The sequence below is a fragment of the Miscanthus floridulus genome, chromosome 8 (genome assembly GCF_019320115.1).
Source record: "Miscanthus floridulus cultivar M001 chromosome 8, ASM1932011v1, whole genome shotgun sequence".
In the NCBI taxonomy this organism is placed as follows: Eukaryota; Viridiplantae; Streptophyta; class Magnoliopsida; order Poales; family Poaceae; genus Miscanthus; species Miscanthus floridulus.
This window is the reverse complement of record NC_089587.1, coordinates 178,999,620-179,024,841: the sequence shown is the minus strand read 5'-3', so window position 1 is coordinate 179,024,841 and position 25,222 is coordinate 178,999,620. Positions and strand designations below refer to the sequence as shown.

Here is a 25,222-nt window from a genome sequence, read left to right as displayed (position 1 = left end):
GTTATATTTTTTATAATGAACTATAATTAAAATATATTTCGTTTACTTTTTTTTTTTAAAAACACACATATTTCGCTTTGAATGCCGGTGTGCAAGAGGATCCTCTGGAGCCGCAACACGCAGAATGTGCCACACCCGCCGGTGCCTGCTGGCCACAAGTAGCTAGCAGTGCTTCCTTTCCTTTGCTCTCGTTCTTTTCTCCAAAAGTGACGCTGACACAGGTCCTTTCGAAGCGATCGTTCGGCTTCCCGGGCGATTCAGGGAAACCTGTGCTGAACATGCCTGCCGCCTGGATCAGCGTCGGGATTATGTGCTTCAATTCGCGTGGCTCCCAGCAGAGCCGTGTCACGAGTTCGGCGAGCCCCCTATTTTTATGTTTATTTTTTTTCCCTTCGTTTATCTGCAAAATCCGTCGTAAGCGTAGACCAAAAGCTCACGTCGGTTTTGTCTATGTGTAAATGTGTTATATGCACTACAAGCACGAATTTGTAGACGTAGTGGTGGCTTGCTGGCAACGTCGGTAGACAACAAAAACGTGTGACGCTGCGCAGTACTGCGTCTAGCGTACGTACTGCACATATGCATGGAGAATTGGAGAAACAAACGAAGGCACAGGCCAAAAAGGGTGCTCGGTAGCTGTTTCATTGTGCCATCCACCTGCGTGGTCAGCCTCACTACTGCACCAGCCAGCTGCTTCATCATACTCATCATACTCTAGTAATTAACCATGAACTCTCCTAGCTCAGAGCACCGTACCAGCGAACAGATTGCACCCGCGAACTCATGAGGGCATAATCGCAGCACGTCAGGGATAAGGCCAGCGCGCATGGGCACTTGGGAATTTCGCGTTCCAACTTCCAGGGGCATCCCAGATATCAATGCGGCGGTTCGTTCATCTCTTCAGGCTGCAGCACAGTTCCCTAACCGCTCGAATAGACCGCGCGTCTGCAGCGCCGCCGCCGCGCACCGCGGCCGCCGGGCCGATCGACCGGTCAACACGCCGCCGCATAGGCATAGCTGCTACGCACTGCCACTCAACTCTGGCCGGGTCCCATCTCCTCCCCGGCGCACGTATACACGGGATACACCAACCACTACTGCACCCAGCAGCAGTGTATGTACGTGTACCACAGCACAGAGAGCGAGCACACTTTCCTGAGTGCGTGTATATATAGCATCGGATGGAGAGCTCCAAGCCAGCATCCAAACACAGCTGAGCTAGCTCATCATCTTGGCACGTCGATCTATCGATCTACCCGTCCGTCGCCAGCACAGCACTGATCACCTGGCAGCAGTGAGCGATCGACCGATGGCGCGCGAGCTTGTGGCCATGGCGCTGCGGTTCCTCCGCGAGTACGTGCGGGCGTCGGACCTGGGCGTGGCCGCCGCGGTGCTCTTCGTCTGCAGCGCGGCCAGGAGCCGGCTGTCGTCGCGTCCGGGCGAGCCCATGCTGTGGCCGGTGGTGGGCATCATCCCGACGCTGTTCGCGCACCTCGCGATCGGCGACGTCTACGACTGGGGCGCGGCGGTGCTGTCCCGGTGTCGCGGCACGTTCCCGTACCGCGGGACCTGGGGCGGGGGCTCCTCGGGCGTCATCACCTCCGTGCCGGCCAACGTGGAGCACGTCCTCAAGGCCAACTTCGACAACTACCCCAAGGGGCCCTACTACCGGGAGCGGTTCGTGGAGCTGCTCGGCGACGGCATCTTCAACGCCGACGGCGACTCGTGGCGCGCGCAGCGGAAGGCGGCCAGCGCCGAGATGCATTCGGCCCGGTTCCTCCAGTTCTCGGCGGCCACCATCCAGCGGCTGGTGCGTGGTCGGCTGGTCCCGCTGCTGGAGACGCTGAGCGAGCGTGGGCACTCTGTGGACCTGCAGGACGTGCTGCTCCGCTTCGCGTTCGACAACATCTGCGCCGCCGCGTTCGGGGTGGAGGCCGGGTGCCTGGCCGACGGGCTCCCCGACGTGCCGTTCGCGCGCGCGTTCGAGCGCGCCACGGAGCTCTCGCTCACCCGCTTCTACACGCCGCCCTTCATCTGGAAGCCCAAGCGGCTCCTCGGCGTCGGCAGCGAGCGCGCGCTCGTGGACGCCGCCCGCGCCGTGCGGGAGTTCGCCGAGCGGACCGTCGCCGACCGCCGCGCCGAGCTGCGCAAGGTCGGGGACCTGGCCAGCCGCTGCGACCTCCTCTCGCGGCTCATGTCGTCGTCGCCCCCTCCCGCCGACGCCGACGCCGGCCCCGCGGCGGGCTACTCCGACGAGTTCCTGCGCGACTTCTGCATCAGCTTCATCCTCGCGGGCCGCGACACCAGCTCCGTCGCGCTCACCTGGTTCTTCTGGCTCCTCGCCTCCCACCCGGACGTGGAGGCCCGCGTCCTGGACGACATCGCCCGCAGCGGCGGCGGCGACGTCGGGGCCATGGACTACCTCCACGCGGCCCTGACCGAGTCCATGCGCCTTTACCCACCGGTGCCCGTCGACTTCAAGGAGGCCCTGGAGGACGACGTGCTCCCGGACGGCACGCCGGTGCGCGCGCGGCAGCGGGTGATCTACTTCACGTGCGCCATGGGACGGGACAAGGCCACCTGGGGCCCCGACTGCCTGGAGTTCCGCCCGGAGCGGTGGCTGAACAAGAGCGGCGCGTTCGCGGGCGGCGCCGAGAGCCCCTACAAGTACGTGGTGTTCAATGCGGGGCCCAGGCTGTGCGTCGGCAAGCGCTTCGCGTACACGCAGATGAAGACGGTGGCGGCGGCGGCGCTGGCGCGGTTCCGCGTGGAGGTGCTGCCGGGGCAGGAGGTGAAGCCCAAACTCAACACCACGCTCTACATGAAGAACGGGCTCAAGGTGCGCTTCGTCGCCAGGGAGCAGCGGCACGAGCTCGGCCACCCTGTGCCTGCTGCAGCTGATCTTGCAGGTGGGTGCTCGCTCCATTAACACGACCTGCCTCTGAGTCTAAGCCCGCGCGCGATTGAGCAGGACTGTCATTATGCATAAAATCAGTACTGTTTCATTCATTTGTACTCATGGCCGGTTTCTCGTCGAACAGGGGAAGATTGAAGAAGATCAGTTCGAGGCCCTTTTCTGGGGGATGAAGCACAACACCACCCGGGAAACAACTAAGTAAAAGTTACTCAGGGCGGAAGACGTCCAATGCGCAAACTGTGGCAGTGGCATACTTGTGCTATATACTTCCTGTTTCTCTGTGTGTATGTAAGTATGTTGTATCGTGGTAAACTGGTAATGCCGTCCCTATAAAAATTCACTTTATGTATCCACCTCAATCCATATGCATTGGAGTGGAATGTGATGTAATTTAGTTTAATTCCACTCCAATCCACTTCAACATATGTGGATTAAGATGAATACATGTGTATCAAATAAGGTCTTGCTGTGTGTTCCAACAAACGAATGTACATTTGTTCCATCTGTTTGAAATTTAAAACTTTATTTCATAAACTATACAATAATTACTCGATCAATATATAGTTAATGTCATTAGATTTGATTTTTTTGAATTACACGTACATTCTAATGATCACAACAAGAAAGAACGACTCGGTGAGTAAACATGCCGAGATGGCAAGCATAAAGCATTTGAGGTTCAGGAATCAGGAGAGGAGGGGGGAGTGGCGTGAGGTTTTGAAGTGCTTCAAAGAATTTTCTTGTCATGCCAACAAATTAGTGTCTCTCTTGGATAGCTCACCTGGGTCTGGGTGGGTGCACTCCTTCCCACATAAGTTACGTTCTATGTGGTTTTATTGTTTTTCTATCTCCGTTGCAAAAATTTAGGTACGAGGTTAATTGAACAAGAATTTACCTCCTAAAGTTAATTTAAATAGTAGTATATATATATAGGAGGTCTTGTTTGGATTCATGAGAGTAAACTTTAGGCCTGAGTCCATGGGTTGTTTAGATCCAAGGGTTAAAGATTAACCATGTATTATATCATAACCTATTTGTTCCTAATTAATACTCTTTATCATGAAGGGACAACTTTTAACCCTCTTTAACCCACCCTGGAGGGGCTAATGAAAAATGGATAGGCTAAAGTTTAGCCCCAACTATTAGCCCCTAAATAGCTTTGGCTTTGGGGCCGCGCTCTTTTGGACAGGTCCTAACCCTCCTACTAGGAAGGTTTCTGTAGAGGCGTAAAGCTACGACTTTCACCCCCTCAAGTTCAAAACTTCAAACCCATGTGTCTAATTTTAACAGAGTACATACAGAGTGAGAGCGTCTGTGCGTGTTACAGTGTCTTGGATGGTAGCGTGCTCATGTCATGTGTCCCTCCTGTAATTGCAAAAGGAAAATGAGTTAATACAGTTTAATTTTCAGGAGCGTACGTCTTCATTCAGAAAAAACACAATTGAACCTTACGCGTGTCTCCCTCCGTTCAGAAAAAAACACAATTCTAGCTTTGAACCTTACGCGTGTCCAGGTTCAAATCTAGAATTGCATTTTTGTTCAAAGCTAGAATTGCGTTTTTTTCTGAACGGAGGGAATAGGCGTCGCTAGCGTCGACGTACGTGTGGATAGTGACATCACTGTCGCTGTGCTGCCTGTATCTGTCACGCGATGCGATGATTGCAAGTCCGCATGGATGCATCATGCAGGGTTGGTTGCGGACATGGCGATTTGTATCTAATTGCAGTGAAATAGCGTCTGAATCAGTGATTCAGCGGTGCTAAGAACCCCTATGACCCCAAATTCTGCATGGAGTGGGAAACATCATGCCCCTCCCTCCCAATAACTATTCGTGTCCATACAGCCCGAGGCATGGTGGCCTGATCCGAAGCCCGCAAATTTGGCCCGACCCGAGCACGGCCTGACCCGGTGGCGTATGGGACCGGGCTGGCACGGCCCGGTGTAGCAGGTCGGGCCTGGGCCTTACCCCAGGCACGGCGTGCCAGCCCGGCACAGCCCGACTGTGGAGATATGGCCCCCGGTATCCACAAGACTAGACATGGGCCGCACCATCGGAGGTGGCCCAGCCCACAAGATCAAGGCATGCACGGCGCTGCTCGGCGTGCACCGCAAGCTATTGTATAGTACCAAATAGGATACTTTCATTGTAACCCTATCCCTCCAGAGTATATAAGGAGAGGCAGGGGTCCCCTAGCGGACAAGATACATACATCTGCAGTCACGCAACATCATACGATAGCTAATACAAACCAATAGACCACAGAAGTAGGGTATTACGTCATACTGACGGCCTGAACCTGTCTAACTCGTGTGTCACTGTTGCCTTCTTGTTCTTGATCACATGCTTCTCTGCTGATCAATCTACCTTCGTGGGCCCCTCGAAGGACTGTCGACGATATTCTGTCGACACCGACCTTCAATTGCCGGTCCGACAGCGACCCGCCCCCCGCCATGGCCAGCCGGTCCAGTCGTAGTTGGCCCCCAATGGCTCGCCATGGCCACGGCCTTGCGCCCCCGCCTACACCCCCCTCATATAAAAGCGGGAGGCCATGGCGCTCCCTCAGTCCCTCCCCTCACCACAAAACCCTAAATCATTTCCTGATCCCTACCCATCATGCTGCTCCCTCGTCTCGCTCTCGCCTCGCGCATCGTGGTCTCCTTTGCAGCTCCGGTGACCCCAATTCCGATCCGCCTATCGATGACGATGACGCTCCCTCAGTCCCTCCCCTCACCCCCAAACCCTAAATCATTTCCTGATTTCCCCACCCGCCATGCCGCTCTCTCATCTTGCTCTCACCTCGCGCATCGTGGTCTCCTCTGCAACTTCGGTGACCCCGACTCCGTTCCGCCTACCGCCACCGACGACGCTCCCTTCTCCTCCTTCCTGACCCTGACCCCCTCCCTCTCTACCTCTCCCTTCTCTCTCTCCCTCTCTCCCCTCTAGATCTCGGTGATTATGTGAGTTCGTGTCCCCATCTGTCCCTCCTCTGCCGCTCGTCGTCGTTGCTAATCGGTGTGTCGTCTTCCTCTGGATGGCCCTCATTTTCTCTTTTTCTAGCATCGGGCTCTGGTTGCGCAGGTATGAACCCTAACCCTAACCCTTCTTCTTCTCTTTGCTCAGGTCGGTAGTCGATGCGTCGTCCTCTAGCTATGGCATAGAGAGACCAAGGCGGCCCCGCGCACCGTTGAGGAACAAAGCTAGAGAGGACGACGATGAGGATGCCATGGTGAAAGGTCCTTATGTGGTTTTGGTAATTGAGTGACAATCTAGGTGGACTAATTGTGTTTATGTGAGATACACAGGTGATTAGTCCACAGGTACATATGTGTGAGCAACATATGCCATGAAGGTGAAAATGACTTGGAAATGTTGCAAAGCTCATGATGTAGACTAGGCCCGATCTTTCGAAAGGTATAATAGCGTCGATTGATGGAGACTTGATGTTCACGATCTAGGCTTCGAACCAAGACTGATTCGGACCCCCGCAACTATTACACCACTGCTCCATTGGTAATCAACCACGCGAACACGATTGACCTCGCCGAGAAGGCTTTCCTACAAGCGAATCGATAACACAAGCAAAAACGGGATGAACGCAATCTGAAATTGCAAATAAATATGAGGCTTATGATAACAAGAAGGATTTCAAGTCTTTATTTGAAAGGACTAATCGCTATAGGTGAACAAGATCAAGAACTGGGGCCCTAGTTCACAGCAAGCAGCCTTGGCGGCATAGTTGCAGCAAAACAATGTCTGTTTCACGAGGAAATCAAGAACTAAACAAAACCCAAATCCTAAGGAGAGTGACGGCTGGTATTTATAGAGTCTTGGGCGTCACCCCCTAGGATGTGCCCTCTAATGGGCCCAAACACGATACACGGTCCAATGGACCAAAAGACGGTATCGCAGCACCCTGACAGATTCTGGATGCTGACTTGTTTCGACCATTTCCATTGATTTCGAAGGGATTTTGACGTGAGACAAATTGGGTTGGCTTCCTTATCCAATTAGCTTTCCATCCATATGTGGATCATCAAAAACGGAGTCCGGATGCGTCCTGGGTGACCAGTTTAAGGCAGACTAGTCCTAGAACCCGAGATGGGCTCCAACTTCAGTTGGACTGGGCCTCCAACATGAGAAAGATGAATTGGACGCCCATGCTGGTCCTCCTCCTCTCCTTGGCTTGTATGTGATAAAGAAGTGATGTTCTCATCAGCTCACACATGTGATGATGAGGGAGCTCATTGCACATGAGACATGACATTGAGTCATGTGATCAAGGTGGAGAAGATCAAGACAAGACTTGGCTTGATGGACCGGTTGCAAGCGTGAAGGGCAAGTCAGAGGCTTTAGAGCGATGGACTGTATGGCGGTGAGGCTTGAGCAAGACTTGACGCTGATGGACGAAGGCAACGGTGAAAAGCAAGTGAAGTCAAGATCGATGAACCAATATGATCACATGATGATATGAAGTGGATCATATCATTGTTGATCATGTTGGTGTATGTGTTGAATCGACATTGAAGGAGATGGAATGGAATGCGTAAGGCAAAGGTATAACTTAGGGCATTTCATTTCACTGGTCATAGGTGTGTAGAGAAGTTAATGACCGGATTTAGGATAGATGGTCGTACTATCAAGAGAGGCAAACTTGTTTGCATATCGGTCATCTAGTGCCACTCGAGTGATCTAACTTTGCATCGTCGCTATGATTGAGTGGCGTGGCAAGTTGAGTGGCTAATCCTTTGAAAAAATGATTGTGAAAATGCTAACACACATACACATAGTGGTATACACTTGGTGGTGTTGGCACATTTATAAAGGAGATGAAGTTGAAGTTGATGTGGATCAACTCGGCGATGGAACGGAGGTGAGAAGGTTTTGAACTCCACTGGCGGAGTGTCCGGTGCCACCAGCGCCCTATACAGAAAAGACAGGGTCTTACAGAGTGCACTGGACACTGGTCACGCAGTGATCGGACGCTGGGGTCCTGTGTCCGGTCAGTGGCGACCGAGAGCGTATAGGCGTCGATCTTCGATCGGACGCTGGCAGGATGCGTCCGGTCAGGCTGACGTACGGTGACGTAGGTGACATAGAAAAGTTGGAGAAGGACCGGACGCTAACGCTGCGTCCGATCATGACCGACCGGACACGTTCGGTCACGACTGGTACCTTACTGGAAACGACCGGACGCTGGGGTTGCTGCGTCCGGTCAGTTTGAGCAGCTATGTCCGGTCATTACTTGATCGTTGAGATCAAGTGACTGAGGTTGAACGAAGGCGACACGTGGCGAGCATCCATTGATCGGACGCTGAGGTCCTGCGTCCGATCAATATGACCGGCACGTCCGGTCAACCCGAAAAACGCCCAGTGAAGGGGTAACGGATAGTTTAGCCTATGGGGCTATAAATAGAAGGGGGTCTCAGCCATGGCTGGTGTTGAGCACCTCGGGGGACTTTGTGTCCATGCTTGAGAGTGCTTGAGAGCCCTCCATCTCACATATGCTTGATAATGATCATCTAATTGTGTGAGAGAGTGATTCTAGTGTGATTGCATCGTGAGGTTGAATCGAGTGGCACTAGGTGATCGAGTTGCAAGCCAGTGGTGCTTGTTACTCTTGGAGGTTGCCACCTCCTAGATGGCTTGGTGGTGGTCTCCGTCGAAGCCCACAAGAAGCTTGTGCGGTGCTCCGGAGAAGAGCTTTGTGAGGGGCATTGTGCTCGCCCCGTGGGAGCCGCGAAGAGCAACTCTAGTTGAGCATGTCATTGAGCTACCCTCCACTACTATAGAATATTTATCCGTGTCGGGCATTTTGGGTTTCCCGCGGCGGGCAAACTGGTCCGCCACCGCCGAAAGGCCACGGTAAATCGTAGCTTCCCGCGGCGGACAGCTTTGCCCGCCGCGGTTAATCGTTCAGGAAAAACAAAAAAAAAAGAAAAAAAGCCCACACGGGCTTGGATCCGGGCCGCACTGAACCTAGATCCTGCCACCGCCGTCGATCCACCATCGTCGATTGGATCCGCCGCAGCTCCAACCTGCCGCACCGCCGGAGGGAGAGGAAGGCCCGGGGTGGGTGCCACGCCCACCGGATCTGCGCCGCCGTCGATTGGGTGGGAGGGAGACGACGCCCCTCCATGGATCCGTGCCGTCGCGGCGGGTTGGGGCCGCCCCTCCGTGGATCCGTGCCATCGCGGCGGGTTGGCGCCGCCCCGCCGTGGATCTACGCCGGACGGGCCACGCCGCTGCTTGCCACCGTGCGTGGAGGAGCACCCGTCGCCGCTGCTCGCCACCGTCGTCGGGGATCTGCAAGGGTGCGAGTGTGAGAGGGACAAGATCCACCATTGATCTGAGAGAGAAGAAAGAGGGCTCCACACCTTGCGCCGGATCCGCCGCCGCCACCGGGGCCTCCATGCCGGCGTCGGGGCCTCCACGCCGGTCGGAGGAGGGAGAGGAAGGGGCACCGTCGGGGCCTCCACCACCGGCCGAAGGAGGGAGAGGAAGGGGCGCCGTCGGGGCCTCCACTGTCGTCGTCGGGGCGGCCTGACCTGGAGCGCGTGGGGAGGAAGAGAGTGGGGAGGAAGAGAGGCCGACTGCGCCTAAGTATACCTATATATACATGTAGAATATCGGGCCAGCTTGGGCCTGATGGGCCTAGACCTTTTCCGTGGCGGGCTTTTAACGTTGTCCGCCACGGTAAATTGATTTACCGTGGCGGACACCTTACGATGTCCGCCACGGCAAATAGGGGTATTTACCATGGCGGGCATCTTAATATGGCCGCCACGGTAAATTGATTTACCGTGGCGAACACCTTACGATGTCCGCCACGGTAAATAGGGTATTTACCGTGGCGGGCATCTTAATATGTCCGCCACGGTAAATCGATTTACCGTGGCGGACACCTTATAATGTCCGCCACGGTAAATAGGGTATTTACCATGGCGGACATATTAAGATGCCCGCCACGGTAAATCGATTTACCATGGCGGGCAAAAGTGCCCGCTGTGGTAAATAAAAAATGCCCGCCGCGGTAAATCGTGAGATTTACCGCAGCGGGCAAAAATAGGTGTCCGCCACGGAGTGCAAAAGTGCAATGCTGCGCATATTCGTTTGTGTAGTAGTGCTCACTTTCGGGGGTAGGTTCTTGCGGTGTCCGACGTGCGGGCTTAGTAGATGATGCCAATTAGCCACCGAACCACCAAGTGAGCGGTCGACACAACAGGGACTAGCGTGTTGGCAAGCACGTGAACCTCGAGAGAGAAATCACCGTGTCAACCTTGTTCTTCCCATTGGTTTGCAATCCCCTTTTACAAGCTTGCATTTATATTTCATATACATTGTGCTTGTGTAGTTGCTCTTGTAATTAGTTAGCTTGTGTAGCTTACTAGTTACCTTCTTGCTTGTGTAGCATAGAAGTAGCTCCTTTGCGTGGCTAATTTGGTTTGTGTAACCTTGGTAGTCACATTACTTAGTTTATGTAGGTAAGTAATTGTGCTCTCTAATTTGACATTGGTTGCCTTGTTATTGAGCATTGCTAGTGAGCTTATGTGGCTTTGTACTTTTGCTTACTAGCTTATGTAGGAGCTCCCTTGTTGCTTGAAGTACTAGTGAGATAGGTTTGTGTGACCTTGCTTCTAGAATTGGTTAGGTGAGCTCTAGCTAGCCCGGCACCTTTGTTGCTTAATTAGTATCTTTGGAAGGTGCTAGAGAACATAAATAGAGGGACATAGTCTTGGCTAGACCGATAGTTTTAATTCCGTACTTGTTTCGGTTCGCCGATGCGATTATTTTAGAAAGAACTATTCACCCCCCCTCTAGTTCGCCATCTCGACCTCACACATGGCTGAAGACGATGTCGTCTTGCTGCTAGGCCTAGCCCTCGAGGGCGAGGACAACGATGACACCCATGACGATGCCATTGCGTTGTGCGGTATCGATGTTGGTAGCGGCTCTGCTTCGATCGATCTGGACGGCGACGGTGACGGCAGTGATGAAGGGGCGACGATGACTGGGACCCCGATCGCCTCCAACAGCTCATCTCCATCTGTTGCTGGTACCTCTTCTGTTGGTAAGCGTAAATCTGTTATGTGGGCTAATTTTGATGAGGTCTATGAGACTGTGAATGGTAGGCAAATTTGCACTAAAGCTACCTATAAAATGTGTAAGCATACGTTGTCTCCTAGATCTTCTGCTAGCACTGGCCACTTGAAGAGGCACCAAAAATCTTGTACACAAAAAACTGATCAAGCTGCTAAGGTTCAGTCTAGGCTTACTTATAATCCTGATGGTTCTATGCATAACTAGGACTATAAACCTGATGTTGCTAGATCTGAGTTGTGTCTCTTGATTGCTAGGCTTGATTTGCCGTTAGGTATTGGTGAGATAGAGGCCTGGGGGGAGTACATTGTTTGTGCTCATAACCCTAGGTTTGTTAAAGTATCTAGACAGACCATCACTAGAGATCTTAGTAAGCTGTTTACTGAACGTTATAATATGCTTAAGAATTCTGTGTTGTCTGCTACTACCTCTGTTGCTTTGACTTCAGACATTTGGTCTAGTAATGCTAAGAAGGACTACATTAGTGTTGTTGCTCATTATGTGAGTGCTGATTGGGAGTTACTGAAAGAGGTTATTGGTCTTAGGTTGATTGAGGTGAAACATTTCGGTGAAAATATTGTTGAAAGAATTGCTTTTGTGATTGAGGAGTATGATCTGATTGACAAGGTTTTCTCTGCAACTTTAGACAATGCTTCTTCTAATGCTAAGGCTATGAATACTTTGACATCTATGTTTACTGGTTATTTGGGTCCTGATCCTTCACCTAAGCCTTCAGATTCTTCTAAGCGTAAGTATAATCTTGTGCATCAACGTTGTGCTTGTCATATTATTAATCTAATTGTAAAATCTAGTTTAAAGAGAATCAAACCTTACACAGAAGATTTTAGAACTGCTATTAACTTCTTAAATTCATCTAATCAAAGAATTGCTATGTTCAAGAACTACTGTACTGCTCAGGCTGTTAGACCTAGAAAGTTTGGCTTAGATATGGATGTTAGATAGAATGCTATATACCTTATGCTTAAACACTTGGTTCCATATAAGCATGTTTTTCTGTGTTCATTAATTCTAATTATGGCTCACAATTGTTGTCTGCAAGGCATTGGTATGTAGCTGAAAAGATATTGGAGTTACTGGAACTATTTTATTACTCCACTGTTGTTTTTTCTGGTGTTCACTATCCAACTAGTCCACTTATTCTACACCATCTGCTAGAGATTTCTTCTTATTTGCATTCAAATGAAAAAGATCAAAATCTAATAGCTGTTGTATATCCTATGAAGCTTAAATTCCTTAAATACTGGTAGGATATACCTCTGTTATATTCATTTGCATTCATACTTGATCCTAGAGTTAAGTTGAGATGTTTGTTTAATGTTCTGCAAATACTTAAAGAGAACACTAGTTGTGACTACAGTTCATATTATGCTGATGTGAAAACTAAAATTTACAAGTTGTTTAATAAATATGAGAAAAAGTTTTGTACAGCTAGGTCTCAAAGGGCTGCACAGCCTGCAAGCCATATAGGTAAGAAAAAACAAGCATGGGGAAGAATCTTTAGAAGCCCTAGATATGGTATTGTTGGTCCTTCCCCTGCATCTGCCCCCACTTCATCTTCATCTGGTTCTGCTGTTTGTGAGCTCTCAATTTATCTGGACAGTGACAATGTCACTTCATATGAGGATGATTTTGATTTACTTCTTGTAACACCTTGGTGTTAAGCATGCATTAACATTCCATCTCATGAGCATAATCATCATTTCATTATGCATAAGCAGCATCTATGCATTCCATTCTAAAGAAAGGAAGTGTCATTTCATGTGGTGCTGAAATTAAATTGAAATTCATCATGTTTAAACTATTTAAAATGCCATGCTCATGTTTGGGTGATATGATTTCTTGGTTTGATCACTAAGATAGCTTATAAATATTTAGGATACAATTTGGAGCAAAGTTTATATTTAAATTTTTGCCAAAATTTTCTTTTAAAAATAATCTTCCAAAATAGGGTTTTGAAATTTAATTAACTTTAATTTTATAATTCAAAATCTAGCAAGAATTTGACTTTGGTCATTAAAGCAAAGTTGCAGAGTACATTTTTCTGAGCAACTTCTATTTTGGGTCCAACTTTTGAAACTGCTTTGAAAAAGTTCAAAAATTCGTTTGAATGAATCTGGGGGAGAAAAGAAATTGAAAAAAAATCATTTTCACCTTGAATGGGCCGCCGCCTCCTTTTTGGCCCAGCCGCATAGGCCGGCCCGACCTGCCTCCGCGCTGTGCCTCCTGTTCGCCGCGCCCACGCCCCGACCGGCGCCAGAGCGCGCACGTCGCGTGGCGGCCATGCGCCGGCGAGCTCGCCGCGTGGCACCACCGGCCTGCCCTGTCCCGACCGTCCCCGCGCTGCCTTCAAGGCTCGGCCAGCCACACCCTGGCGCTGCACTCCACCTCCACTTCGCCCTCTCTTCCGCTAGCGCAAGCAGCAGCCGTAGCTCGCTCGCTCCGCCACACGCCATCAGCGGAGTAGCCGTCCCGACCACGCCTGACCACCGGAGCTCGCTACATCTTCGCCACACCTTCGCCCCGGCATCACGCATCTTTTGCTCGTCTCCTTTTGACGTGGTAAGGCTCGAGCCGGCCGCTATTGCTCGCCGAAGCACGACCGACCTCACCGGAGCAGCATGGCTCCGTGGACCTCCCCCTTTTCGCTCCCTTTCTCCTTCTGATTTCGTGCGCGTTAGCACCGCCTTGCCCTTACAAACCTCGTGTGCGCCTCCCCATGCCTTGCTGTGGCCGGGAAGTGCCCGCACGCGGGCATGCCGCGTCGCCGTGTCGCCATGCGTGCCGGCAAGCTCGCTTCCGAGCTCCTCTAGTGCCCGCTCTTGGCGCATCAGGTCCACCTCGTAGCGGGGAGCCGCTGGTGGTGACCTCACCGCCAGCGAGCTCACCGGCGGCGAAAGCCGGCCGGTCAACGACGACCCCTGCCTCGGCTCCAGCTGACGCGTGGGCCCGGCTTGATCGCGGGTTCCGCGTGACAGCACCTTTGGGTGCACTGCACCGGGTGCACCTAGCAGATTAGGGTTCGGTGGAATTTCAGTTTTAAAGAAAAGGATTTCTAAAATGATTTCAAAAATTGATTAAAAAGCTTGTAAAATGTATATCTTGAGTTATATTGCTCCAAAATTAATGAAATAAATTTTGTTGTGTTCCTTATCACTAGATCTACATGATAAAAATATTGCATATCATTTTTGAGATACTTTAATGTAGAGCTTTATTTAATTCTTGATATTGCTGATATCTTGTAAAATGTTTAGTAAATCCTATATGTATCAGAAAAATATGATTCCAATTTGGTTGATCTATTCTTGAGATGTACTTTCTGTGAAAAATATATACCATGCATGTTCTGTAGAGAAATATTGAGGTGTAGTTCAAGTGCCTTTAATTGAGGATTTTTGTTATTTTAATAGAGAGCAAAAATTGTATAAAACATGTGTATGATAATTTTTGTGCAGTGATTGTTTACTGTGTAGAACATAGGAAAAATACCAAATCTGTTGTTTGACACTTTTCATAGTACAAAGTATTTTCATGCTCATAATTATGCCATAGCTTGTCATTTTTGTGTAGGCTATTGTACTTATCCAAATACCATCAAAATTTTATGGTAGTCTACTTAGAGTAGTACTATACTACTGTAATTTTCTAAGATTTTTATGAGCACTAGAAATATATGTTGCTGTTGTAGCCCTAGTTTAAAATGAAATAAACTAATCTTCTTTAATGCATGATTAGTTAATAATGTTTGCTTTGGTGTATCTTTGAAGCATCTTAGATTGTTGTGGTGACTTGGCATGTTAGTCTAGTGGTTGTAGTAGTAGTATAGTAGTACATATTCTTGGATGATGTTGGCTACCTTGTAGAAGAGCTTTACTTCTACTATGTCTCATAAAGTTAAACATGTTCATCTACATTTCATACATCATGATCATTACATGTCACCTCTTCGATGCACCTATGCATTAGCATTTATACATCTACATCATACAGGATCGTAGGAGGAGTTGTTAGTAGTAGTTCAGGAAGAGCAGACCAGGACAGATCCATAAGAAGTCTAGGCACAGGAGGTGCCAGAGGAAGAGGAGCAAGGAGAGGACTTGCCCGAGTGCGTGGATCATCAACCTAGTTCGTTCGAATGAGGCAAGCCCCGGAGCATTCTAAGTCTCCTACTTTATAAAAGCAATTCTTTCTATATATATGCATTTATATATTGTTGCATTAAGTTGTAGGAGTTGATTGAAACCGTTGATACATTTATTACTATTCTTGTCTACCTTATTACCTTTTTACCCTGTTAGGTCAGGATCGAATAACTGCTTAGCCCTGCTTAGACCAGTAGCAATCGGTGATATCCGGTCACCTACATTTATAGGTGGTTACTGAAAGAATTTAGCTATGAAAAGAATGATATCCTAGAATTAACCATGTGTGATGGATAATTGGAGACCGGACGGAAAAAGTTGGAGGCAACCAGACAGGGTTCTGGGGTGCTATTAGTTTTCCATCTGTGTCGCTTAAGGACCGATCGTTGCTCGTTCCTCTTGTCATGTTGAACGCATGCCTCACATTTAGCTAGCCGAATAAAGTACCTTTTGACCGTGAAGTTAGTGACACTATTCGAGCTGGGATAAACTCGGATTGGCAGACTAGTGCTGAAGGGGGTATGACGGGGACGCTGAGCCCAAGGTGCGTCCTTGTAGTCGGGCGGTCCCTGGGTAGTGCGGTCCCGAACTGTTATCCCGTGGCTACTTGGAAAGTGTTATTGGTGATCTGTAGCTCACTTGATCGGTGAGTGTGGTTTGTGTGAGGAATAAATCACCAGCTGATTAGGAATCGATTCGAATCGCCATCACTCCTGGATAGTGAGCACTTGACTCAAGCTACGGCATCGTAGTAATTATGATGGAACAATGATGGTTATCTGGATGGTAGGGGATATGCTAAATCTAAATTGGTAACTGGATGCTATTGATTAATCAAGTGATTGTTATAGTACAGGTGCTTACCTAGATGGATATGTTATAATAAAGATGATGCAAAGTACTTAAAATGGTTTCTTCATGATAGCTTGTGCTTTTTGCAAACAAGTTAGCTAGCCCACTAAAGAAAGCCTTGCATAATCCTTGGTGTCACTTTATTTTGGTTTTAGACGGGTAAGTCTAGCTGAGTACCTTCTCGTACTCAGGACGTTGTTCCCATTGTTATTGCAGATGGTCAAATGTACTACGGTTATTGCATTAACTGCCTGTACCCGGCGATGGGTGACAACTAGGACCAAGGGCAATGGTCACTCCGTATCTCTCATCTAATGCTTTGTTGGAGATGACTACCTACTGGCACTGTATCTGAACCAAAAGTGTGTGTGTGGCTTTAAAACTAATTGCTTCCGCTATTTCAATTGAACTTGGGTTGTAATAACTTTATGTTCTAAACTCTGATGTATTCAACTGTCATGGCGAACTTTATGTAACATGTGACAGTACTTGCTAAACTTATACGATCTTGGTTTGTATGTCAATTGGTTTGAAATCCTTCGTGGTTTCATGGACTACCGGGTTATACGGGCTTAAGTTTGCTAAATTATCTGCTTCGGCGGAAGATTTGCTTACTTAATCTCGTATAATTGGTCGGTTCTGTTACACTTCTATGGTGGCATGACCACAAACTAACCTATCCAATCCTATCTATAATGGTTAGAGATATTATGTCAGTTCCTATTTTTACTGTCTCTTCAGAATCATGTTTTAGCTTGATAGAAAGGATAATTGAAGAGCGGTGACGATGTTTGTTGCCTGAAACTATGGAGATACTGACCTGCATAAAGGATTGGGAGTTAGGAGAAAGAAGGTTACATCATGCTGTTTACAACAAAGAGTTGGAATACTTCTTCAAGAATTTGTATCTTGATGAAGATGAATTTGGGGTTGTTGTTGGTATAACTGGGGCTGGTGCTACATCTGGGGTTGGTGGTACATCTGGGGATGGTGTTGGTTAGTGTGAGACTTAGTTAGTGTGAGACTTGAGAGAGGAGAGTGTTATCTGAGGAGTGGGGATTGGAGCTGATGCTGGTACTTAGTGAGTTAGTGTGAGACTTAAGAGAGGAGAGTGTTATCTGTATCTATCATCTATGAGACTGTGACTGTGAGACCTTTGAACAATGGTTTAGTTTAAGAGCTGTGCTACACTCTTTTTTTAGGGTTTCTCACAAGGATGAATTTTACCTAGAAAGATTTTTAATGAGGCAGCATTGTACAAATAGCTCATTTATCTTATCTCCTTTCGTGCCTTTTGTTTTGTTGGATTTGATCATTTGGAGTTTGCTAAGTTGTTGACTTAGAAGTTAGAATCTGTGATCAGTTGGTGGCTGAGTAACTGAGTTTGGTCATTTGATCATTTACTAAGTTAGAAGTTTGAATCTGTGAACAATTGTGATTGTGAATGAGTCGTTTAGTTATTTACTTGGAAGTTTGAATCTGTGAACAATTATGACTGTGACTTGTGAATTGAGATTTTGGAATTTGAATGAATAAATCTGTGCTAAGTGTTGAATGAGAAGAATTTTAAGGTGTCTTAAGATCACCGGGCTTTGGGTCGACACGGCCCGTAGATCTAGCCGTGCTTCGCGGGTTAGCACGGCACGAATTACGACCCATAGTGTCGTGCTTAGACCGAAGACTAGGCACGAGGCCCAGAGAGGCACGACCCGGGTGGCACAGCATACCGTGCCGGCCCGACCCCCTACAGGCCGTGCCTGGCCCGTGCCCGTGCCGTGTCGAGCCGGTCCGGCCCATTGGCCATCTATACCAATAACCGACGCACCTTTTTTTTTTGACAGTGACCCCACTGGCGCAACGTGCGTCCGCTGTTCCCCGCCGAGTCAACTGAACTCACATGAACCGCGATCGTGAAATATTTGTTTAACCTGATCTGAGCTTCCTGCGCACGGTCGTTAATTCAAGCTTAAGTCACGGAACTTAAGATTCACAAACAAATGTATTCCGATGCCGCCGTCGGCCCTTCTCTTTCTGCTCATCGCCCACCTCGCCGCCGGCGAGCCCACATCCACCACGACCCTCACTGCCACCCCGTCGACTCTGACCAAATCAGACCACGCAATCACCCTCGGATGGTCGGACCTCCCCGACCCGAGCCCGCTCGACTACGTCGCCGTCTACTCCCCGCCGTCCTCCGGCGACCTCAATTACCTCGGCTTTCTCTTCCTCAACTCCTCCGCCTCCTGGGCCACGGGTGCCGGCAGCCTCACGCTCCCGCGCCTGCCCGACCTACGCGCTCCCTACCAGTTCCGCTTGTTCCGAGGAGGACGGCGCGTTGACCAGCAGGACGGCGACACGCTCCCCGACGCCAGCCACCGCGCCGCCGTCTCCGGCAATGTGGCCTACGAGGGATCTGGCGCCCGGCCCGCTCAGCTGCACCTGGCGTTCACCGACGAGGTGGACGAGATGCGGGTGCTGTTCGTGTGCGGCGACGGCGGAGGGAGGTTTGTGAGGTACGGGCCCGCTGGTCGGCGCGAGGAGGAGTGGGAAGAGGTGCCGGCGGAGGCGAGGACATACGAGCAGCGGCACATGTGCGACTACCCGGCGAACGACAGCGTCGGGTGGCGGCACCCTGGGTTCGTCTTCGACGGCGTGATGAAGGGGTTGCAGCCTGGGACAAGGTACTTCTACAAGGTATAGATACATACAACTTGCATGGATTTTGCTAGTTTCCACTTCGAGTGATATGATTAAGTGTGAGGTTTTGACTTTTGGCTACTAGTAGTACTTTCATTGTGATCTGAGAGTTTGATTTTCTGATAAACAGAGCTCATTGTAGCATTTGGTGCTGGTAATGACTGTCAGATTGAATCTGGGTGCGAAAAATATTTTTGTTGGATACTTGTTCGGCTCTAGCTTGGTTGGAACGATTGCTACGAGTCACTTCAGATTTGAACTGATAAACCCTTGGAATTTAATTTGGTTCCCCATCTGTGGATCTACCCATTGGAACATCCTAGTTTGGGGCCTTGGATTGTCTGAAAGTTGTGCGAAATTTAATTTTAGAACACTAGCTTCAGTTTGATAGTCAAGTTTTTTATGCTTGCATTCGTGCAAGAATTCTTGCTTTTGTGTGCTTCGATTAGGGAACCAAAGCCTACCAGAATCACTCACTACTTGCATCACAGCATACTAGTCCATAAACCTGTGTATCTGCACAGGGTTAGCAATTTTACAACATAAGTATCAGAAGTTTTCGGATAAATCTAGACCTACAAAAATTGAAATTGTCCATACATATACTCTGTACTCTTTATCATATGTAAGACTATGGATACCAATTTAAGTGACTTCCTATCCTCATTCCAAGTTTTCCCTTTTTCATTGCATCACATGCGCTTGACATGTGCTTAGTCGAAACCTTACCTTGAGCTATGTCAGCTATTGTTGTAGCCTATCTATCGAGAGTTGTGACTTCATAAACAAGTTTGTTAAAATCATGATCTTGAATTGTATCGAAACTCTAATGGTAAGATCCCAAATTGTAGGATCATAATTGCTAGAATCGTAAAATTGTAGATTCTACTTAACAGAATTGGAGAATCAACCTAATAAACTAAGATTGTAAAGTAGTAAAATCGCGCCATTGAATTTTGATTTTAACAACTATGTTCATAAGTTCAGATTTTGGCCTCCCATTTGATCTTACCTACTGCAATTTTTAAACAGAGCTCATTGTAGCACCTAGTGTTGGTAATGACTGTCAGATTGAATCTGGGTGCATAAATTATTTTTGTTGGATAGTTGAATCTGGGTGCAGAAATTATTTTTGTTGGATACTTATTTGCCTGGCTAGATTGAAAGAAGGATTGGTACGAGTCACTTCAGATTTGGACTCATATAAACCCTTGGGGTTTAATTTGGTTTCCCATCTGCCCATCCAAACATCCTAGTTTGGGGCGTCTGAAGAAGTTAGATGGGATCATATTCATCTGAAAGATGTGCAGAATTTAATTTTGGAACACTAGCTTCAGTTTGATTTTAGCCTACCCCAATTTGCTTGGGACTGAAAGGCTATGTTGTTGTTGTTGTTGTTGTAGCTTCAGTTTGATAGTCTACCACTACTTGCAATACAGCATACCAGTCCATAAACCTGTGTATCCGCACAAGGCTAGCAATTTTACGAGACATAAGTATTATAAGTTTTCGGATAAATTTAAGACCCACAAAAATTGAAATTGTTGACCTAATAAACTAAGATTGTAAAGTCATAAAATCGCATCATAGAATTTTTATTTTAACAACTATGTTCATAAGTTCAGATTTTGGCTTTCCATTCGATCTTACCTACTGCAATTTAAATTTTTCCTCAACATATAAGTTGAAACCCTAGTATTATCTCTTATTCCCGGCTCATTCTTTGGAGATTTTTATTAAGAATCTAGATTTTAGGTCTACAAGTGAACTCTAATTTATTATCATACCATAGTGTTCAATGTGTTGAATTTTCTCTATCATCTGTATATTTCTCTAGGGAAAAAACGGGCGCTTACAATTAAACTAACAATGTAGACATGCTACGACTTTTTTATTAAACATAATAAGTTTACTTGAACTACCAACTTTTTTTTTGTTATGGAGTATTAATATAATTTAACATGGAATGACTATTGCGCTTTGAAGTTGACTAGACTTAGGATCTTGCTTGTCGCCGACAATCCATCTTGGACTTGGGCTATTTAGCCTTTAGTGAAGCACAAAGAGCAGGACTCCATTGCAAAAACTTAGATTTTGATGTTAGGAACAGATGGCTTGATCCTCGATAGGTAACATTAATTCCATCCATTTTGAAGAGATGTCTTTTTAAATATCAACAAATGATGACTTCTGGAGCAACCACATTTGCATGGCAAGCTAAACTAGGTCAAACAAATAATTATGTTTCATAGCTCATAGTTTCAAGTTTCAACTATGATGAGCATCATCAGCATTTGGTATAAATATTCCATTGTATGCCACATTGACCTGATCTTTTGAAGTTTGAACTGTTATTGGTAGGTTGGCAGTGGCAATGATTCAGGAGGTTGGAGTGAGACACACAGCTTCATCTCACGTGACATTGAGGCCAATGAGACCATTGCATTCCTCTTTGGTGACCTCGGCACTTATGTTCCTTACAACACCTACTTTCGAACACCTCAAGAAAGTTTGTCAACTGTGAAATGGATCCTCCGTGATCTTCAAGCCCTTAAAGACAAACCTGCAGTCATTTCACATATCGGTGACATCAGCTATGCTAAAGGTTATGCGTGGTTATGGGATCATTTCTTCGAACAGATTGAACCTATTGCCGCGAATACACCATACCATGTCTGCATTGGAAATCATGAGTATGACTGGCCTTCCCAACCTTGGAAACCCTCCTGGGCTGCAAACATATATAATGGGAAGGATAGCGGTGGTGAATGTGGTGTACCATACAGCATCAAGTTCAGAATGCCTGGAAACTCTTCTTTCCCTACTGGCACCAGTGCTCCTGACACTCAGAATCTCTACTACTCATTTGATGCAGGTGTTGTTCATTTTGTTTACATGTCCACTGAAACCAATTTCACTCAAGGCAGTGATCAGTACAAATATATAAAAGCTGACCTTGAGCGTGTCAACCGGAGTCGAACACCATTCATTGTGTTCCAGGGCCACCGACCGATGTACACCTCAAGCAATGAGGTCAGGGACACAGCTCACAGGGAGCAGATGATTCAACATCTGGAACCACTCTTTGTGAAACACGGCGTGACACTTGCTCTGTGGGGGCATATTCACAGCTATGAGAGATTCTGCCCCATGAAGAACTATCAATGCCTTAACACGTCGTCAAGCTTTGTGTACCCTGGTGCTCCTGCACATGTTGTGATCGGGATGGCTGGGCAAGACCACCAGCCAAGCTGGGAACCGAGACCTGACCACCCCAAAGATCCCATATTCCCTCAGCCACAAAGGTCCATGTACCGCAGTCGTGAGTTTGGGTACACGAAACTTATGGCCACAAGGGAGAAGTTGACACTAACGTACATTGGGAACCATGATGGGCAAGTCCATGATGTGGTTGAAATATTCTCGCGGCAAGTCAATACTGATAGCACACCTGATGAGCATAAGCCGGTCGGTGCGATGCCGAAAAAATTGACATATATGGTAATTGCTGGCTGTGTGATGGTTGCGATGCTGCTCGGTTTCATGGCTGGCTTCGCTGTTAGAAGGAAGACGGACTCTGCACGCTGGACTCCTGTAAAAGATGAGGAATCCTAGTTACTTCACCCTTACTCGTTTCTGTTGGTAATTACTCTATCTTTTTCACTGTAACTTATATATAGATACCAACTAAATATTTGACCTTTAGACTGATTGTTATTGTTAAGTATGTAACTTTGATTAAAGTTGTTGTGTGTATCCTTTGGTGCAGAGGTTGGGGTGCTTTCAAATTTGTTGTATCAACTTGATTTAATGATGATCAATAAACTTCCTTCTTTCGAACTAAATATTTAGAAAAGGTATATGAGAACTATTTAGAGCTTGCCTTGAACCACATTTTGGCTATGAACTACTGAGGCATGTTAGGAGGAGCTTCGGCTCTAGCTTCTTTTTATCTCTCTTCTTAAAATAACTAGAGGCCCATGAACACAACCACAGAGAAGATTTTCAGAGACCAGTTTTTTTAGAGGAGGGCAAACTAACCGCCACTAACAAATGGTCTCTGTTAATGGCCATTTACAAAGACCGTCACTATTTTTTGCTTACCGACTCTGGCTCCTTCGTGCATAGCCAGGAGTCGGAGTCAGGTGAAATAGGTCCTAAACTTCGTCTTTTTTGTTTGGAATTGTCACAGTTCCTAATTAACTACATGAAGAGAACTAGTGATAGTCAATTATAAACAATCTGAGCGATCGTAGGGTCCAACTTTCAATCAAGCCAAATAACAACACGAGCTCTTCAATAATCAAATAGTAATGTTTTCGAGAGGAACGAAGCTTTGGGTTATATAACTGAAAATTGGTGCCTGAGGTGGCAGACTTTTTTGTGGGGTGACAAGAAGAGAACATTCTGAATTCCCCATGGAGAGAGGGCTTCGTAAAGGCGCATTCAGTGAGTTCAAAGTTTTCGAAATTGGAGGTCTAAGCTAAGAGAGGACTGAGCGCGAGGAATGAATCCGGAAAGATTATGGAAGCGCAGCACAACGAGTTTGTTCGATAGCTCCTGTTTAATCAATTTCTTAGATCTTTCAGTAGTAGATTCTTTCCTCTCTTTTTTTCCCCTAATAATTGTGAGAAGATCGGCATGCTGCTGACTCCGGTGTTCATCCTACAAACTTCGTCAAGAATAGCCTATGATCCTAATGAACCCTAGCAAGTCTTCCAGAGTTGCAGTTCGATCTAGGCGAGCGTGGCCGGCCTGCGCGCGACGCGCCTCGTGCTGGTGACCAGTTTGAACCACTGGCCCTCCGGGTCGCACGCCCCGTCCCCGCGCTGGCACGCGCACGGGTTCGTCACGATGCTCCTGCCGTCCGTGCCCACGTCCAGGCACAGCATTCCGCCGCCGCCGTACTAGCCGGCGCCCAGCCCAAGAGCAGCGGCGTCGACGGCGACGTGCATCGCGGAGTCTGTCGCCAGGCGCCACGTCGACAGGGGGTCGCCGCAGGCGTTGGTGCCGAGACGCGCGGGCTGGCCACGCCCCTCGGCCCGCAGGCACGGGAGCCCCGCGGCCGCGGCGTCCCTTAGAACAAGCGTCGACGACGGCGGCGCGTACGCCCACGCGTCCGTCTCGTTGCACGGGCCCAGCTCCAGTGTCGTGGTCACCGCGTCCCCGCGCCGCACCGCGCAGAGCCCCGTGAGCGGGTGGAACAGCACGGTGTACGGCAGCGCCTCGCCGTAGCCAGGACCTGAACGAACACGCCCCACTCGTCAGCATGCGGCCATGGGAATCTGGAGCAGCGATGATATCGCGACGCGACTGACCTTGGAGCGGCCGCTGCAACGCCTGGATCCTGGGGGGCACGGTCTCGTTGCGGGGCTTGCTCCAGGACCAGTCGAGGACGCCGTACACCTCGTCCATCCCGTCGACGCCCTGCCGGAGCGCGTAGCTGCCCTGCAGCGCCCAGTCCACGTCGTGCTCCGCGGCCACGGCGGCCGCGCACGGGAAGTACCGGTTGTCCTTGCGGTCGCCGCCGCGGGAGTCGGCGCCGAACTCGCTGAGGAAGAGCGGGAATCCCCGGGCGAGGAGGAACCCGCCGCGGCGCGCGAAGTCGCGCGCGGCGCGGCCGCACACCTCGTTGGCGCTCTCCGCCTCCCACGCGCGCGCGTCCGAGAAGCTGTACCAGTGCACGTCGAACACCAGCTTGTTCTCCGCCGCGAAGCTGACGCCCACCTGCCTCGCGGCCAGGAAGGACAGGTCGTAGTCGTAGCTCAGGCCGCCCATGACCACCAGCGCCCGAGGGTTCGCCGCGTGAACCGCCTCCGCGCCCCTCTGCATGTACCTGCCCCGGCAGTCCGGTGCAGTCTCAGATTTTTTTTAAAAAAAGCAAAGTGTACGTGCAAAATCTGCATTCGACTTCGATGGTGAGCAAACAATTAACTTACGTGTACCAATCTTTGGGGTTCTGCCTCGGGCCACGGAGCTCGTTCCGCAGGCTCATGCCGACGACGTTGGGCACGTCGGCCAAGATGGTGGACATGCTGCCCAGCCCGTCCACCCACACGTTTGGGTCGAAGCAGCCAACAGTGTTTTCCTCTCACACCAAACCAACCAGCGGTACTTTCAGCCATAACTTATAAGTCAATCTAGCCGAAACGAACAGGCTGCCTGTCGCCGAAGAACCCATTGCCGTCGTCGTTGCTGCAGCACCACCCCAGTGTGCTCACGTTGTTGTCCAGGATCACCATGACGTTCTTCTCCCCAAGGGCGTTCACCACAGCCTGCATGGCATCGCAAAAACGGCGGTGGCCAGAAGCCCTGGAAGCTCGAAGGTTATTAAAACGAACAGCACTAGCTCCTCTCAGGAAGTCTCGGGCATTGCCTTGAGCGAGTCGATGAGCGTGAGATCGAGGAAGCCGGGGTTGTTGACCTCGACGCCGCCGACCATCTCCAAGAGGCCGTGGGCCAGGAGGGACTGCCGCACGGTGAGCGCCGACAGCG

The 25,222-nt window shown here is 49.0% G+C and overlaps 2 protein-coding genes and 1 pseudogene across 2 annotated transcripts; 2 read left to right on the top strand and 1 right to left on the bottom strand.

The window, feature by feature from the left end:
* Positions 1-931: 931 nt before the first annotated feature.
* On the top strand, positions 932-3,425 carry LOC136474142 (cytochrome P450 86B1-like). Its single transcript, XM_066471742.1, has 2 exons — positions 932-2,909; positions 3,042-3,425. Exons 1-2 carry the CDS (start codon positions 1,310-1,312, stop codon positions 3,050-3,052), a joined length of 1,611 nt encoding a protein of 536 aa, XP_066327839.1. The 5' UTR covers positions 932-1,309; the 3' UTR covers positions 3,053-3,425.
* A 14,549-nt stretch (positions 3,426-17,974) lies between these two features.
* Positions 17,975-22,483, top strand: LOC136474141 (probable inactive purple acid phosphatase 2). The gene is made up of 2 exons (XM_066471741.1): positions 17,975-18,724; positions 21,089-22,483. Exons 1-2 carry the CDS (start codon positions 18,038-18,040, stop codon positions 22,340-22,342), a joined length of 1,941 nt encoding a protein of 646 aa, XP_066327838.1. The 5' UTR covers positions 17,975-18,037; the 3' UTR covers positions 22,343-22,483.
* Positions 22,484-23,377: 894 nt separating this feature from the next.
* On the bottom strand, positions 23,378-25,222 carry LOC136474139 (glycosyl hydrolase 5 family protein-like; annotated as a pseudogene).